At 42.5% G+C, this 17,304-nt stretch overlaps 1 protein-coding gene across 3 annotated transcripts in view; it reads left to right on the plus strand.

Annotated features, from left to right (window-relative positions):
* The window catches only part of siah1 (siah E3 ubiquitin protein ligase 1), a 36,235-nt gene extending 19,183 nt beyond the window's left edge, over nt 1-17,052 (plus strand). For all 3 annotated transcript variants that reach the window (XM_085281402.1, XM_085281401.1, XM_085281403.1), the window contains 3 exons: nt 12,853-13,034; nt 13,208-13,504; nt 14,868-17,052. In XM_085281402.1, coding sequence (XP_085137528.1) covers nt 12,855-13,034; nt 13,208-13,504; nt 14,868-15,239 — 849 coding nt within the window. In that variant the 5' untranslated portion in view covers nt 12,853-12,854 and the 3' untranslated portion in view covers nt 15,240-17,052. The remainder of the gene's footprint in view (nt 1-12,852; nt 13,035-13,207; nt 13,505-14,867) is intronic.
* Nucleotides 17,053-17,304: the final 252 nt, after the last annotated feature.

The following is a 17,304-nucleotide window of genomic DNA, read 5'->3' on the forward strand; positions in this document are numbered from 1 at the left end:
TCCCCCCCTCTGCACACTCTTGTTCTTCTTGCATCCTCATTGCGGTGTCACCCCATCAGTCTATCGTCACGCCACCTTCTTTTTTTTTTTTTTTTTTTTTTTTTAAAACCACCTCCTTCCTGACTCAAATGGTTATGTCTGATTCATTCAGATGGAAGCGTGTTTCCACCAATGGGGAAAAATATCCCTGACACTAGCTCACTCAAAATCGTGTAGTGGACAGCATCAGTCAGCTTTCAGTGTATAGTAAACACGAACAAAGTGCTATTCATGTTGGCGAGTAACGCAAGGATTTCGTCATTTCTTAAACCACATTGGTAAATGGTAAATGGACTAGTTCTTATATAGCGCTTTTCCACTCTTCTGAGCACTCAAAGCGCTTTACACAACTTGTGCATTCACCCAAGCACAACTGACATTCACACAGATTCATACTCCGATGGATGCATCGGAGAGCAATTTCGGGTTAGTATCTTGCCCAAGGATATTTGGCATGCAGACTAGGGGAAGCCGGGAATCGAACCACCAACCTTCCGATCAGTAGATGACCTGCTCTACCACCTGAGCTACAGCCACCCATGACATTGAAAGTACTCAGCACTTTGCATATTCATGCCTGCCAGCTGTAGCACTGGCAGCTGATGCCATCCACCTCCTGCTTCCGAGTAACAAAGCAATGACGTTTTGAGAAGCATAACTCAAAGTTTAGGATTATGGATGCAATCTTTTTTTTTTCTTTTTTCTTTTTTCCTTTTCCAGTTGCGTAAATTAGCCTCCGTGCATTCTCCTCTTCCTCAACACAATTGTTTTCCTGCCAGTCACATTTGGCTGCCACCTCTCTCCTTTGCCTCACAGGCCATCTCATCCTTATCCACAAACCTGTTACCAAGGCAACTACACAGCACATGGGAAACATCAGTGCCACACACCACTTTACTGTCTGGTTGTTATTTAATTAAAGTGACAGAAAATCTGCGTAGCTGACTCGTTGCAGCGATGACAGTGTTTTACACCACAGTGACAGAATACTGAAGAATACTCTTCCTGCACTGTAGGCTTTTTTTAAAGCATGGTAGAAACCATAAGATTTGGTTTTCACAGAAAGATGAATTTATTACCCCTTAAGATTCCATCCACTCTAAATATAATCAAAAAGCTTGCATTAGTCATACAAATAAGGAAGTGTGGTAGAATGACGAGTCTCCTGAGATTGCTCCAAGTGGGTTATCGTGATTTCAGTGAGGAAATGAAGCTCTCTGGTATTGGCACGGTTTGTGTGCTACAGACTGTTTAACTATGAAGTGTTTGTAATTCTGGAGATTAAACATTAAGTGTATGGCGAGTGTAATAAGCGCTGGATTGGGCCTAGCTGTGAGAGAAAGGATTAGCCCAGCATGTAGCCGCACATCATCATGCAAGCTGCAACGGGAGGAAAGAAGCAGTTTCCTCTTGATTTTTATTATTATTATTTTTTATTTATTTATTTTTGGTGTCGCTAACCGGACAAGATTTCCTATTCTGGGGTCCGTTCTTCGTACCTCGCTAAGTAAGTTAGCTGGATTTGATTGTTGACGATTTCGCGTGATCTTGGCTCGTTCTGTTCTCCGAAGCTCATCTGGGACTTGCTGTCATAGCAACAGATCCGTAAGCGTAAACCTGCTTGGGAGCAGGCTCACTTTATGTAAACAGGATTAGATCGCGGCCACTCAGGTATGTCCGCTTCATCTATACGAAAGCAACAGCGATATTTTACCACTGTTTCACCATAAATAAATATTATCAATGTAACTAAAGCTAATGCAGTATTTGATTCTGTTATTGATTTCATACAGATACATACAGGTCATTTCCTAAAAAAAGGGAAATGTACTATTAATCATTCTATTCCATGTATTTGATTATTTCAGATGTAATTCATATTTTAGAGTAGTAATAGTAAATTACTTCGTGTAATCAAGATGAGAGACCACGGCTATAAAAGCGAAGGTGGATTTGGGAAGCCTGTCGCAGCCATGTCCTGTCCGTATACGCGAGCCACCCATTGCGGAAGGTGCAAGATTGATAAGGAGAGTGTTCAGAATTCAGCGTATATTGCGGGATAGACAGGATCCTTTAGCTCAGTGCGACAGTGTGCTCATAGAGAGATATCGATTTTCCCGTGAGGGTATTATTTACTTAACCAACTTGTTGACGAGGGGGTGCAGGACCACCACCTGTCTTTTTTTGCTCTGCCCTTTTCTTGGTTGCTGTTATAAACAAACAGATTATTTCAGGGTCTCTTTCCAAGAGACTAAAAGCAATATGAGTGATAAATATTACCATTCTGTAGAATATTCTTATATTTCACTTTTACTTGTTCCCATGTTCTAGTGGGTCCTGTTGTGGCTCTAATGTGAAAGAGGATATAATGTAATATGATATAATGTATGATAACATAATAGATTTACCCTACCGCCTACTGGTGTTGGCCAGAGGGGCCGATGGCGCGATATGGCAGCCTGGCTTCTGTCAGTCTGCCCCAGGGCAGCTGTGGCTACAATCGTAGCTGCCTCCACCAGTGTGTGAATGTGAGTGAATGAATAGTGGCATTGTAAAGCGCTTTGGGTGCCTTGAAAAGCGCTATAGAAATCCAATTTATTATTATTATTATTATTATTATTATTATTATTATTATTATTATTATTATTAAATTACTTACGAGTTTAATTTGTCAGCAACTTTCTGCCAGCCCTCTCTCCTTGCTTTTGCAGCCTTTGCAGTGTTCCCTTGCGTTTTAATTAAACTCTGAGGGATTTCAGGAGTTTCAATCAAGAGTTCTTGCTCTGCTGCCGAAAAATACTGAGCGCGCTCCTTCGACATTTTCGCCGACCAATCAAAGGGTTGCAGATCAATGTTTCTACTATTGATGCGTAGCCCCTGTTAAGCCACCCAGTGATCTCACATTACTTCATCCAGCTATACTAATCGTCAACAACAGGTGTGTTCGGAGAACCGGAATAGCGAGCTCAAAGTTGGCGCGATGATTTGATCTTGGATGTGTCATTTGATCTTGGATGTAGTAAGTGAGGTACGAAGAACGGACCCCTGTTAACAGATGTTTGTTTATAAACACTGATAAATGAAGTGGCCATATAAAACAACTACATCGGGCTATAGCCAGAGGTTTGCATTCCAGCATCCTTTTGATTTCCACACAGCTTGTTTACTTTTGTGCAACCAGACCGTACAAACATGATTCAGGTCAGTAGAAAACTAGGGCTGTGCGATATGACCAAAATCTCATATCCCGATATGAGAATTCTATCGTCCCGATAATGATATAAATCAAACGTAACATTTTCTGTAAATTCTGTGAATCTCGGGCAGCTCGTCTTGCGGGAAGTGTTTCCAGCTGCGCGTCATGTAGCTGGAGTCGAGCGTTTTAACCGATACATGAAACGATACATTTTTAGACATAAGTTGTAAAGGGCGCCGTTTTCTTTGAGTATTTATTACACGGCGTGCCGCGGGGAAAAGCCTGTTCTAACGTTTGAGTCTAAGGTCTATTTTTTAGCACCTGGCGGCTCTTTTTTGCTTTTCATCCGTAAATAATCTGCTCTTTCACGTGATTCAGTTTATTTTGAAAAGTCTCAACAGGATCTTGAGCTTTATTGTGAAAGGTTTATGTGGAACATAAACAAGCGGACAAGTGATGCTGTTACTGTTGTTGTTGCTAAGCACAACGCATAAAAACAGGCGGTTGTCCGTCTGTAGTGTGGTTATATAAAATATAAGAAAACTTTAATAAGTTAATATAGCCACTACAGTGACCACCAAAACGATGAAAAATATTGCTGTAAACAGTTTATTTTGCGACACCAGGAAACAAACGACAGCGTAAAATGAAACGATAGACGTTTTTATATCGTCATCTGATATATATTGTTATATCGAACAGCCCTAAGTAGAACCGTCTAACGCTGGACTGGACACAAACGGGAATCAATCTATTGCCAAAAGATGATTGATATTCATACGCGCTGTACATATAAATATTATTCATTTATTATATAAATTGTATAGTAATGCATTTCAATTCTCAAACTATACACATTAGATCAATCCTCTTATGAACATGCATATCATAAAGTATTGATTAACATTAAAGGTCTGCCTGGTGTAGAGGACTGAGTGATGGCTAGAAGGCGCACAGCATATTTAGTATGTTGTCTAAGACCCCACAGCTGCTGATACAGACCTAACGGAGACGCTCGGTCTGAGTGATGACTTTACTTCTACATGCACTACATGAACTTTCAGCGCAGTTTTTGTCTTTGATCCATATGAATGAAGAGTTAGGCAAAGCTACAAAAACAATGACTCAGTTGGTGCAGAGAAGCAGCTTGGGGAATGCATTTAATTTCTCCTGTGTAGTTTATGGGCTGTTCTGTCATTCTGTTGTGTGACAGCAGGAAATGAAATTGCATACATGAGAAAAGATTTGTGAATTTGGCTGTAGTTGTGAAGCAAATTGATATAAATTGCTAACAGAGACAGCTGAACTGCACTAAAGCACATGAAGCCAAATGAACATGGAGATTTCTGTGGCTGTCTGTTTGATGAAAATGCTTAATGCCTGCGCAATTTGTGGTCTTGCTTCGGCATTTAAGTTTTTCCTTATAGCTCTGACCTGTGTATGAACAGTTGGAGCTAACACTTTAGCTGCATCAGTCCTGCTAGGACACAACAGCATGGGCATCATCAGTTGAAGTATTTAACAGGTCTTCTGTGACAATTAGACGTCACACGTCCCTTTTTGATATTTTACCAGTCATTAGGTTTGTCATGAAGCCCACCACACACACAAAAAGAACCAGATGCCCTTCCTGATTTATCCCTCCCAGAGATTTGACTCCTCCCAGTGTTGAGTCTATGAATATTTCAGGTGATGTGTGAATGTGTAAACTGTACACTATGGCGCTAAAGCAAAACCAAAAACTATACCTTGAATAACAGTAAAGTAAACGTCTTAATTTGGGAACAACGTTCGCAGCTTGACTCAACAGTCAACATATATGCTGTGGTGTATATAACAGTCATATAGCATGTTGATAACTTTACAGTAAAAGAAAGTGTTAAAGGGGGGAAAAATGCTTTAATTTTGTAGGGTGCAGCAATACACAAAATTCACGGTTCGGTTTGATACTTTGGTGTCACGGTTCGATGTTTTTTCGATACAAAAAATGTTCATGCTTTTTTAATTTGTCATTTATTAAAATTATAAATGTATATTTTACCTCAAAAGTACAGTTTTTAAATTTAATGTTGCTGAAACAAAGTAATAAAAAAGAAAAAAAATCTATCTGATTGAGGAATCACTCATCTTTGGAAAAGGGAGTTTATTACAGAGAAATGGCTCTTTCCAAAATAAAAGCTATACTATACGCTTCTTCTGGGCTGTATTCTCAGCAGCATATTAAACATATCAGGTCCCCATAAGGAGACTCATGTGCTAACGGCTGTCTAAATTACTCGGGTAAAGTTTGTAGCATGCCTGCTTGTTGTTTTTGTCTGCTTCCACTTGTCTTTGCACTAGGATGCTGTTGGAGTAAATGTGCAGTTAGGGCTGCTCGATTATGGCAAAAATGATAATCACGATTATTTTCACTGAAATTGAGATCTTGATTATTTGACGATATTTATTTAACCCTTTAAGACCTACACTGGACTGGCGGACTATAGAACAAAGTCCGCCAGAACTTATATTATATTTTTACATGTTGTAGTGCCATTTGTGGGAGCATTTCAAGTTGCTATACAACTGTTATAGCCCATATTTTAATAATATGTATGCATTAAGTCCATAGTAACTACATTAATTGCAAAAAAGTGCAATAAACTACAAAAAAAATTGAAAATCGTTTTTGGTTTTTTTTTTTTTTTTACATATATTTCTATTTGGAGAAATTTAAGAGGTTTATCCCTCAAAACTTTAAATACAAAAAAGTTGCAAAAAATAGTTTACAATAACAGGAAACTTATTTTGAGTGTCTTCATAGTTTTATTTTGGAGATACACCAATTTTCATATATTGCAGGAAAAACGAAAAAACAATCCTATGATGCAAAGAAAACAGCAGGTGCATCAAAATAAACTATTTCCAGCAGTGCAATTCGAGTTCTAAGCATCCCAGAAACTATTCAGAAAAGTCAAACATGACCAGTATAGGCTTTTAAGGCCTACAAGTAAAAAACTACAATTTCCGCGAAAATGACGTCACTTCCGGTTTCGGCCAGGAAATGGCGGACATGTGATAGTTCGCGCTGACGTCTGTTTCACTGTGGGAAGTGTTACGAACAGCTGATCGGATCGGCAAAGCGTGTTTCTGGAATATTATGTTTTTGTTCCTGCAAGAGCTTTTTATGCAGTTTTTGCAAAGCTTTATGTGGAAGGAAACCGTGACCGAGGACAAGCTGATGGCATCAGATGTAAGTACAACTCCTCCGGTTTCATATGCAAAACAAATTATTGCGCTAGCTTACATGGTTCAGGTTCTACAGGGATTTAAAAATAGTTACACAACACGGAGCATGCTGCTCTGACCGGCTTTAAAGGTTAACAATGACTTTAAAAAATAATATAAAATGGTGTGCAACACCACTGAAGGGTGTTTTTTTTTTTTTTTTTTTTTTTTTTTTTTTTTAAATAACCTCTCTTTTCAACCAACGGCAGTCACTCTCCTCTCCAAATAACTTCTGCTTAGCTTTCCGAGCTTCCCTCTGGTCCTCTTAATCAGCGGTCTCCAACCTTTTTTGCGCCACGGACCGGTTTATGCCAGACAATATTTTCACGGACCGGCCTTTAAGGTATCGCGGATAAATGAGGGAGGGGCTAATAATCGGCTCAGTCATTTTTAATGATCGTTGAAAGCCCAGATCGTAATTGTGATTAAAATTCGATTAATTGAGCAGCCCTATGTGCAGTCATATTCGTTGTGTTCCCACTAGTGCTGTCAGCGTTAATCTGAAATGACGTTAACACCACAACACGGCAAATCTGTTAACGAGCTACCGCGGATCGCCCCGTGTGTGGGGCTGGACGGCCAACATGTTAACGAGCAAACTGTGCTAACGCAGTAGTTCCCACTCATGTAATTGAGCATTGGTGGCACATCCGACATACTGTTTTAGTTGAGCGTGAATGCGCAAAAACTGGAGTTTATTTTTAGATCCACTGGCATCCAAGTTCACTGTCATTTTAGTGAACTTTTAGTGAAACTCTTCTCTTGCTGCGTCACGACTGACTTTTTAGCTAACGTAAGTTAAAGTGGTAGTTTCTGTTTTTGTTTTTGACGCTGTCGCCGGTAAGAGATTCCGGAATGGCACCACTTACCTCAACATCCAGCTGTGAAAGCTGCATCAACCTGAGTCAAAAACTGATCAAGCTGGAGCAAAGGATATCCACGCTATACCAAATCCAGGGGGCTGAATGCGAACTTGACACGATCCTCCTTGGCAAAGCTCAAACCACCGCTACTAGCGCTGAGCTAGCCGACACAGTGCACCATCCAGCTGCTGTGTCCCAAGATCCCGCCAACAGTCAACACAAGCTCTCAATTTGAGTCGCTGGTGCTTCTGCCAAGGACGAGAACTCCTGGTTTCAGCTAGGGGCCAGACCCAAGGCTCTGGTCAGCTCCACTCCACTCCAACCAGCGCCATGGACCGTGGTTGAGACGCGTGGTGGCTGCAGAGGGGGCAGGAGGATCAGTCTCTCGCACCCTCACCCCTCCGGCGCGGTAGTACTGGAGAATAAATTTAATGTCCTAGATCCTGTGGACTTTCCTCCTCTGACCGCTAGCCCTCGCCATCCCGCTGTGTCGCTGAGGTCTGCGCCATCTCCACCACTACGCCCCCGGAGCCGCGGTGGGCAACCCGACGCTGTGGTGCAAACTCACCGCGGAGAGCTGTGCTTTACCCTGGCTCCTCGGAGAAGAGGACCCACGGCGCGGCTACCTGGGAGTCACTCACGCAGTCCGGCTGGCGCATCTCCATCTGAACACCCCCGGTGCCGCGGCGCAGGCGTCTCAGATGGCCAGCAGCCCCCGGTGGCACCTCCTCTCTCCACACTGGTCCTCGGGGATTCCATCGTCAGGAACGTGTGGATGAGGGGGGCGCTCACGCTGTCGTTCCCGGGAGCCACTGTTGTTGACATAGTGGACAGAATTCCCAACATTCTGGCATCCCACCCACAGGTTAACCGGCTCATCATCCACATCGGCACCAATGACATCCCCAAACAGCAATCTGAGCTGCTGAAGTTGGACTTCCTCCAACTCTTCAGCCTCCTTGGTCAGTTGCAGGTGAGTGCTTTTATCTCCGGGCCCACCCCCACCTGTGGCAGAGGGATAGGCCGTTTCAGCCGGCTGCTCAGCCTCAACACCTGGCTTTCCTCCGCCTGTGTCTCCCACGGCGTGGGTTTTTTTTTAACAATTTTGATGCCTTCTGGGAGAGGAGGCATCTTTTTGGGGCAGACGGGCTCCACCTCAACGCCTGGGGACGCCGTTTGCTGTCTACCAATTTGGCATTTGGCGTACAGCACTCCCGCACATCGCCCTGTCATTACCCCAAATTGACATTACCTGCTGATCTGTCTGCCACTGACTGATGTTCCCCTGGTCCCAGCTCCTATATTTGTTCCACTTTTAACAGTAATACACAAAACTTTGGACTCGGACCTCTCTTTCCCACAGTCAACACAATACCCGTCATAATCACAAACAGAGCAACAGAATTATCATAAATCCAGTAACTCCAAAAACATTAATAACCTAAATATCAACATCCATTCAACTCTATTGTCAAAAATCCACCAGTCTCAATCAGTATGGCACTTTTAAATGTCCGCTCTCTGTTGAGCAAGTCTTTTATTATTAATGATTTAATTTTAGATAATAAACTTGACTGTTAATTTTTAACTGAAACATGGCTGGGTTCGGATGCACCAGTTGTTCTCACTGAGGCCTCCCCACCAAATTTTAATTTCTCTTTTTCTATTAGAAGTGGTGAGAGAGGTGGTGGGACTGCATCTTTAGCCAACAACACACTCACCTCCAAACAAATTTTATTTGATCATTTTACCACTTTTGAATTCCATGCTATTGTTTTCAGCAGCCCTCCAGTTTTATCTGTCACAATTTATAGACCACCTAAAGACAGCGCTGCTTTTATCAAGGAATTCTCAGAATTTTTAACAAACATACATTCAAAATATAATATAATTTTAACTGGTGATTTTAACCTGCACATAGATAATCCTTCTGACTCTGCATCAAAAGAATTCTTAAACATTCTTCACTGTTTGGATTTTACCCAGCACGTCACACAGCCGACTCACAACAGAGGACACACTCTGGACCTGGTCATCACCCATGGGCTGTCCACCAGCGTGTCCTCTGTTGTTGACTTGGCTGTCTCAGTGTTTTGTTTTTTTTTTGTTTGTTTTTTTTTTTTTTTTTTTTTTAACATCACCGGTTTTATTCAGCGGGAGACCTCGGTGCGAACTGTGAGGAGGCGCTATCTAACCTCTGAAGTGGCTGCAAATTTTACCAGGGTTTTAGACGAATGCCCCCCTGTGATTCTACCTGCACCCTGCAATTTGATTTTTAATCATTTCAACAGCAAACTGAAGAAAAGCCTTGACTCCATTGCTCCACTCACCACCAAAAAGATTAACGTAAAACATGTATCACCCTGGAGAAACGAAGAAGTCAAAACACTCAAAAGAAATTGCAGGGCAGCAGAAAGGAGATGGAGGAAAAATAAAAATACTATCAACCATCAAATATTTTGCGAGCAACTTAAAATGTACAATAATACATTAAGGAATTCAAGAAACTCATACTTCGCCAAAATAATCAGTAATAACAAAAATAATCCCAAGGTCCTCTTTTCCACCATAGATCATTTATTTAACCCTGATTTTAACAGCTCCCACAGACTCGCTCTGTGAGCAGTTTGCAGACCACTTCAGGGGAAAGATCAGCGCCATCAGATCTGATATTTTATCTAATCGCGATATGTTTGTAAAGACATCTGAGGGCTCGATTGTACCTGAGGAGACACTGGACAGCTTTGTCCTGGTTAATGCTGAGAACCTTCAGAAAGTTTTCTCCACAGTGAGACCCACCACATGTCCTTTAGATCCAATCCCTTCTTCACTCTTTAAAACACTTTATGGATTTTTTGAGGCTGAGCTTTTATACGTGATGAATTGCGCTCTTCAGTTGGGTGTCTTCCCTGCTGCCTTTAAAACGGCGGTGGTGAGACCCCTTCTGAAGAAGAGCAATTTGGATTGTAATGATTTTAATAACTATAGACCTGTATCCAACTCACCATTTTTAAGTAAAATCTTAGAAAAACTTGTTTTTACTCAGATTAATGATTTTCTAAATGATAGACAGATCCTGGAGATATTCCAGTCTGGATTTAGGGTGAACCACAGCACAGAGACGGCTCTCCTAAAGGTTTTAAATGATCTTAGATGTAACTGGGACGCCCAAAAGCTCTCAGTCCTGGTGCTACTGGATCTAAGCGCAGCCTTTGATACAGTAGACCACGCTATTCTTTTAAACAGACTGAAACACATGGTGGGCCTCTCTGGTGCTGTACACAACTGGTTCACTTCCTGTCTCTCTGACAGATCTTTTATGGTGAGTATGGATACATGTTCCTCTAAGATCCATAAAATGACATGTGGTGTGCCTCAAGAGTCGGTTCTAGGCCCTGTACTTTTTAATTTGTATATGCTGACGGTGTCATCAGGAGGCATGGAGTGAACTTCCACAGTTACGCTGATGACACGCAGCTGTACATCTCCGTGTCTCCTGATGACACCAGACCAATGGATGCCCTTTTTAACTGTATTTTAGATATAAGATCTTGGATGGCAGAAAACTTTTTACAGCTTAACCAGGACAAAACCGAAGTTTTAATCGTCGGTCCTGAGGCTCAGAGAGAGAAACTCTTGTCTAAATTAGAGGCATTTTCACTATGTCCTTCGCTACAAGTGAAAAACCTGGGTGTTATTTTTGACTCTGAGCTTGGTTTTATCCCACATATTAAACATGTAACCAAAATTGGATTTTATCATCTAAAAAATATAGCCAGAGTCGCCCTATTCTCTCTCGGGCCAACACGGAGATGCTGATGCATGCTTTTATTACCAGTCGCATTGATTACTGCCCTGCTCTCTGGTCTTCCTAAGAAGAATATTTCAACTTTACAACTTTTGCAAAACTCGGCAGCTCGTGTGCTGACGAAGACCAGAGGGCGGGCCCACATTACACCGGTTTTAGAATTGCTGCACTGGCTCCCCGTGTGTTTCAGGATCGATTTTAAAGTTCTTTTATTGGTTTTTAAATGTCTTAATGGTCTTGGGCCTTCTTATCTCTCAGATCTGCCTTTACCATATGAACCCTCGCGGACCCTGAGGTCCTCTGGTACTGGCCTTTTGATTGTCCCTAAAGTCAGGACACATACTCATGGAGAGGCAGCTTTTCAGTGGTATGGTCCTCGTCTGTGGAACAGCCTGCCGGAGGAGCTCAGGGCCGCAGAGAACGTACATGTTTCTAACAACAGGCTCAAGACCCACCTTTTTAATTTAGCTTTTACTTAGCGTTTATTTATTTTATGCTTATTTATTCTATCCCGTTATTTTATTATTAATTTAGGCTTTACCTAATATTTATTGATTTTATTCTTATTCATTTTTTTAATCTTCTTACTCTATTTATATTTATATTGTATCCCGTTCTTATTTATTTTATCATTTTACCCTGTATATATCCTATTGTGTCATATCTCCAGTGTTTCCTCGGAGGGGGCTCTCTGCACCGGGGCTGTGATCGACCGTGGCTGCTGGGTCTCTGGGGGTCCTCTCAGCCTGGCTGGGGGGCTTCTTTGCCTCCCTCCTGCTGTGTGCCCAGCCTGGAGGCTGCGGTCTGTGACCGGCTCCCGGTGCAGACGGCTCCCTGTTATAGTGTTTCCTCACTTGGCTCATGTGAACCCAGCCCAATTTTTACTCTTTAAGTGTGTGTGTGTGTGTGTGTGTGTGTGTGTGTGGGGGGGAGATATATGTGTGTATTCACATCATTTATGTTAATGAGAGTGTGGGGAGTGAGTTGGAGGGTGGGGTGGGCTGCTTTTAACTTTGTGCTACATTTTTTGTATGAAAAGTGCTTTATAAATAAAGATTGATTGATTTAGTCCATGACGCGCTTACCTTCAGGGTTATACGTCACATGAAAACCAAAATAGTTCCAAACGCCAGATCTGAATGAGGGTGGGGGAGGTTCAGTTTGCCATGTTGCAACGAGCTTAGCTTCTGTCTCGCTAGCTTGCCCTGCGCTCAGTGAATCTGCGTTCGACTACTCCGCCTAGGCTGCACTGTCGAGCGCAGATCCACTGAGCGCTCAACACAGAAAGCATCATCAGAAGGAAAGTTGATAAAATTTAAAATTTTGTATTGTTTGGTACATGTGCGTACCGAACCGAAAGCACTGTATCGAACGGTTCAATATCCATACGAGTATCGTTGCACCCCTATAATTTTGGTATATTTTCATTTACATGTTTTTAAACAAATTGCATGCTCTGCAACCAGCATCAACACAGTGATGTTTGTCCTTCATGTCCGTTGTCTTGTCTGTTTCTTCCACCTCAGTGACCTGTTTTGACTCCGATGTAGAGTAAGAGCTGCCAACAAAGGGAGGGCTAGACAATTAGTCATACTTATCTTTTAACTAAGGCTTGGTAATGGTATGGTAAAATATGATGTGCTTATGGCTTTATCATAACCATCCTCCTCTCTTGTCAGAAATGAGTCGCCAGACTGCCACCGCGCTGCCCACAGGAACATCTAAGTGCCCTCCTTCTCAGCGTGTGCCCACCCTTTCAGGCACCACAGCCTCCAACAGTGACCTGGCGAGCCTGTTTGAGTGTCCTGTCTGCTTCGACTATGTCCTCCCCCCAATCCTCCAGTGCCAGTCCGGACACCTGGTGTGTACAGTCCAGCCTGTAACTGAACCTGAACTGTTTGTTGTTGTTGCTAGGAAAATTTCTTGCAGAAGCATAATTGTGAAGATTAACATTTTAGTAAACTTGTCATGAACATACTCGTGTATATATAAATTAAAAAAAAAAAAAAAAATGTTATTTTTCTTCATCCCCAGGTGTGCTCCAACTGCCGGCCTAAGCTCACTTGTTGCCCCACCTGCCGAGGTCCCCTGGGTTCCATCAGGAACCTGGCCATGGAGAAGGTGGCCAACTCTGTCCTTTTCCCCTGCAAGTATGCCTCATCAGGCTGCGAAGTCACCTTGCCTCATACCGACAAGACCGAGCACGAAGAGCTTTGCGAGTTTCGGCCGTATTCCTGCCCCTGCCCCGGCGCCTCTTGCAAGTGGCAGGGATCATTGGATGCAGTCATGCCTCACCTGATGCACCAGCACAAGTCCATCACCACACTGCAGGTTAGAAGTTACTCAGCTCCTCAGTTTCTTCCACAAAACATGCTCCTAAAAGTGTGTGCCATTTTTACTAAGTGAGGATGAGACACTTTGAAGACTATCTGAATTGATGCTATTTAAACACGGATCGTACAGGGTTTGCAATTAAGTTTGTGACTTAGAAATAAACTCTTAGAAATAAACTAGAAATAAAAGTCTGAATAAACAGCGTAGAGTTTGTTCAAATGAAGTGGAAACATGGAAAACATTTCATACTCCATCCCACTAAGCTGATGGGGAATTTTGAGTGTGCCCTCTGCTGGACAGCAAAGGAAACAACATACTGTGTAAATGTGTGTTAATTTACAAATGAGTTGTTATAGCCTGCAGAATTTGTTCATTTTAATATCATGATTACTTTTAAATTGAAGGAACACTCCAGTAGTTTACACCACTGCTAGGTGGGCGGAGCTTCTCTGGCAACAGGTGAGCTTTTGTGCTCACAGCTGAAGCTGCCTGAGATCACCACATAAGGAAATCATCTCTCACTGATGTCATGCAAAGCCTGAGCGGCTTGTACATATAGTTGTATGATCTGTTCTGAAACCATGGAGGATCTTTGCCCCTACAACGAGAACATCCATGATGGTGGTTATCTTATCTGGCAACACTGACGTATTAAAGTTGGCATGCTACTGCAGCCAGCAGTACTACAGTACTTCTTTTTTTTTTTTTTTTTTTTTTGTTGAAAGTGGTTTAGCCTTTTAATTCGTGGGATGACTTTTGGCGTAATTGTCTTAGAAATTTGTTTTTAAAGCTGTAAGATTGGACTGCAAGACAACACTAATGATTACTCAGTGGCTCATATCTTACTTGGTCTTGAGAATTTTAGATGGTTTGATGTTAACAATGAGTCGACGTGTCCATTGTGCAAAAGGTGGGGGTTGCATGGAGACTTGTCTCTGCTTGTTCTTTACTGTTATGCTAAAAGTCAGCCTGCAACAAGACAGCCGGATGACAAGTGCAAATCACAACCCCTTTCAAAAAGACAAGTGCATAAGTCATTATGTCAACTTTAATGTGTTTCTCAGTCTCCCGAGTCCGAAAGTCGCGGTCTGGCACACCTTTGAACTTTCCAGTGGTCGAGGTCTCATAACGGTGTGGTTGGTATCAAGAGCATACTCCCTGTCAAATACTGGCCAGATTATTCCAGAAAATTGCGTTTAACATGAGAACAACAAACGGCTTGTTCCTTTTGCAGCTTGTTTTATAACATGTATTTATTTTGAGATCATGATGATGTAAAAGATCTTTATGTGAGCAGCGTTGGGTGTTAACTTCAGGCTGACAACTAAAGATGATTAACCCTGTTTGTGTCTCCGTCCAGGGGGAGGACATCGTGTTCCTGGCCACAGATATCAACCTGCCTGGTGCGGTGGACTGGGTAATGATGCAGTCGTGCTTCGGCTTCCACTTCATGCTTGTGCTGGAGAAGCAGGAGAAGTACGACGGACACCAGCAGTTCTTTGCCATCGTGCAGCTCATTGGGACTCGCAAGCAGGCCGAGAACTTCGCCTACCGACTGGAGCTCAACGGGCACCGGCGTCGTCTGACCTGGGAGGCCACGCCACGCTCCATCCACGAGGGCATCGCCACAGCTATCATGAACAGCGACTGCCTGGTGTTCGACACATCCATCGCACAACTGTTTGCTGAGAACGGCAACCTGGGAATCAACGTCACCATCTCCATGTGCTAAAAACTTTGAAGAGAAGAGGATTTAAAAAAAAAACAAACAAGTTACATATTGTTAGGGGGCATTTTTTTTTTCTTTGTTTTCTTTTTTTTATTAGACCTCACAGTGCCCCACCCCTCTCTGCCTCACTCCTTCAGACATGGATTTGGACTGTCTAATTAGGCAGCCATGGAGGCCTGGGGGGGGGGGGAAATGGATGGCTGAATGTTTGGATGGATGAGTGGAGGAAATGAAACAAAATAGCATAACTGTGTAGTGACGGCTATAGACTTGGAAACACATTATGTGAGACCCACGCGGGGCCTCACCCTCTGTTCGTCGTAAACGCGGACACAAACTGTCAAACTCCCTTCCTGGCCACGTGTCCCTGTCTTAGAGTGATTTCTCACAACTCATTCTCATCGCACTCTCTCTCTCACACACACACATTTCAGACACTACGGCTCTTCCCGAGCGGAACGTGGAAGGGGCTCCAGTCCCTGACTTGAAGGATCAAGCTATAGTTCAAAACGGACTCCTGGTCAGTGCTGGAGTGCTTGCAAGACAGCTAGCACTTCCTGTTTGTAATCCACCTCAGTACCCCTCAAGTCCCCCCACACTTTCCCTCACTCGGACTGGAACGGTTCCCACGCTCCCCACCCTCGCAGGGCTATGGCTGTGGCTGCTATTGACTATTTCAAACTGGAACCCTGAGTCCCTAAAAATCTTTATCTAAAATGTATCTTCGCCTGTGACTGGGGATCATCACTCACAGACATGAATGGCTGTAGCACCCCAATCCCCAAGTAACGTCCAGGAAAAGAAGCTTGGATCTGTGTAAAGGGTCCCGGGATTACTACAGCTGCGCGAGCTCGTTTTGCTTTCTTCTGCTCCACACCGGTTCCTCCCCCCAAAGCTAAAGATTGAGCATCGGATGCTTGTTATTAAATTGTTGACTGTCATCATCAATTATTAAACTTTGCTGTCATACTGGTTGGATGTAAGAAGGCCCTCAGCTACGTCAGCCCTGGAGTTTTATTTTCAAAGTGGACACATCAACGGCTTTCTGACATGCCAAACGCACATTGCTCTTTGCATTACAGGCTCTGTGTGCAGGTGTAATAAATTGACCTAGGAACAAAGGGGTCCTTTTTGTTTTTTAGAACAAGGAGGAAAAAACCTAAACACTGCATTTCAGTTGGAAGAATTATTTCTCAAGTCTATTTCTTTGGAACTATTAGTGGGTTTTTTTTTGTTTTGTTTTTTTGTGTGCGCGCGTGTGCACTGTCTTTGCTGAAAACCTGCTCATTTTCTCACGTCTCTTTCGTTTGTGCTCGGCCTCGTTTCTCTGTCTGCCCGTGTCTGCCTCACCGATTGACTGATCACCCAACAAGGAATGAGGGACAGTTTCTACCGTTACAATGTTGCTATTGTTATTATTACATGGAGATTATGACAATTATCGGTTTTTGTATTGAATTTTAAAAACAAACATTAAAAGGCAATTGTAAAAGTTGTGGCTAAACTTCAGTGTTTGTAGTTTAAAGAAAAAAAAACAAAACAAGTTGTCATTCTATTGAAGGTTTCTTTTCTTCCAGAGTTGGGTTGCTTTATTTTATTTTCTCTTCATTTATTTGTCCCGCTGTCCTCTCATTTGTGTGGTAAGTCTTCCCCCTCGAGCCCTTTTTGTTTTGTTTTTTTTGTTCAAGGATTGAGGGAGTTCAAGCCAATCATCTCTCCATTTCTCCTCATGTGGAGTCTCAGTAATGTTGCTGCTCTCCCTGAAGTCCTCCACTTCTGTTTTAATTTGTCATTAAATAAATCTATCTTTTTCATACTCTGTGCTTTTTCTTCCTTTTTTTTTTTTTTTTTTTTTTCATTTTTTTTCTCTGAGGCTTTTGGATTCAACACGATGACTGTAAAACTGACAGTACCTCAGTTTTTGACAAGCAAAGAAATTAATGTAAGGAACTCTACATCTAACATATCCAGTTCAGTGGATGCTCCTCCTGTTTGACTTTTATTTATTTATTTAATTTTTTAAATTAGATTGGTCTTCCTGTTGTAAACCTTCATTTCAGCATTTTTG

Source organism: Mchenga conophoros, linkage group LG7 (genome assembly GCF_057382185.1).
Source record: "Mchenga conophoros isolate Kocher_MC1m ecotype Shallow Benthic linkage group LG7, M_conophoros_male_GT1.1, whole genome shotgun sequence".
In the NCBI taxonomy this organism is placed as follows: Eukaryota; Metazoa; Chordata; class Actinopteri; order Cichliformes; family Cichlidae; genus Mchenga; species Mchenga conophoros.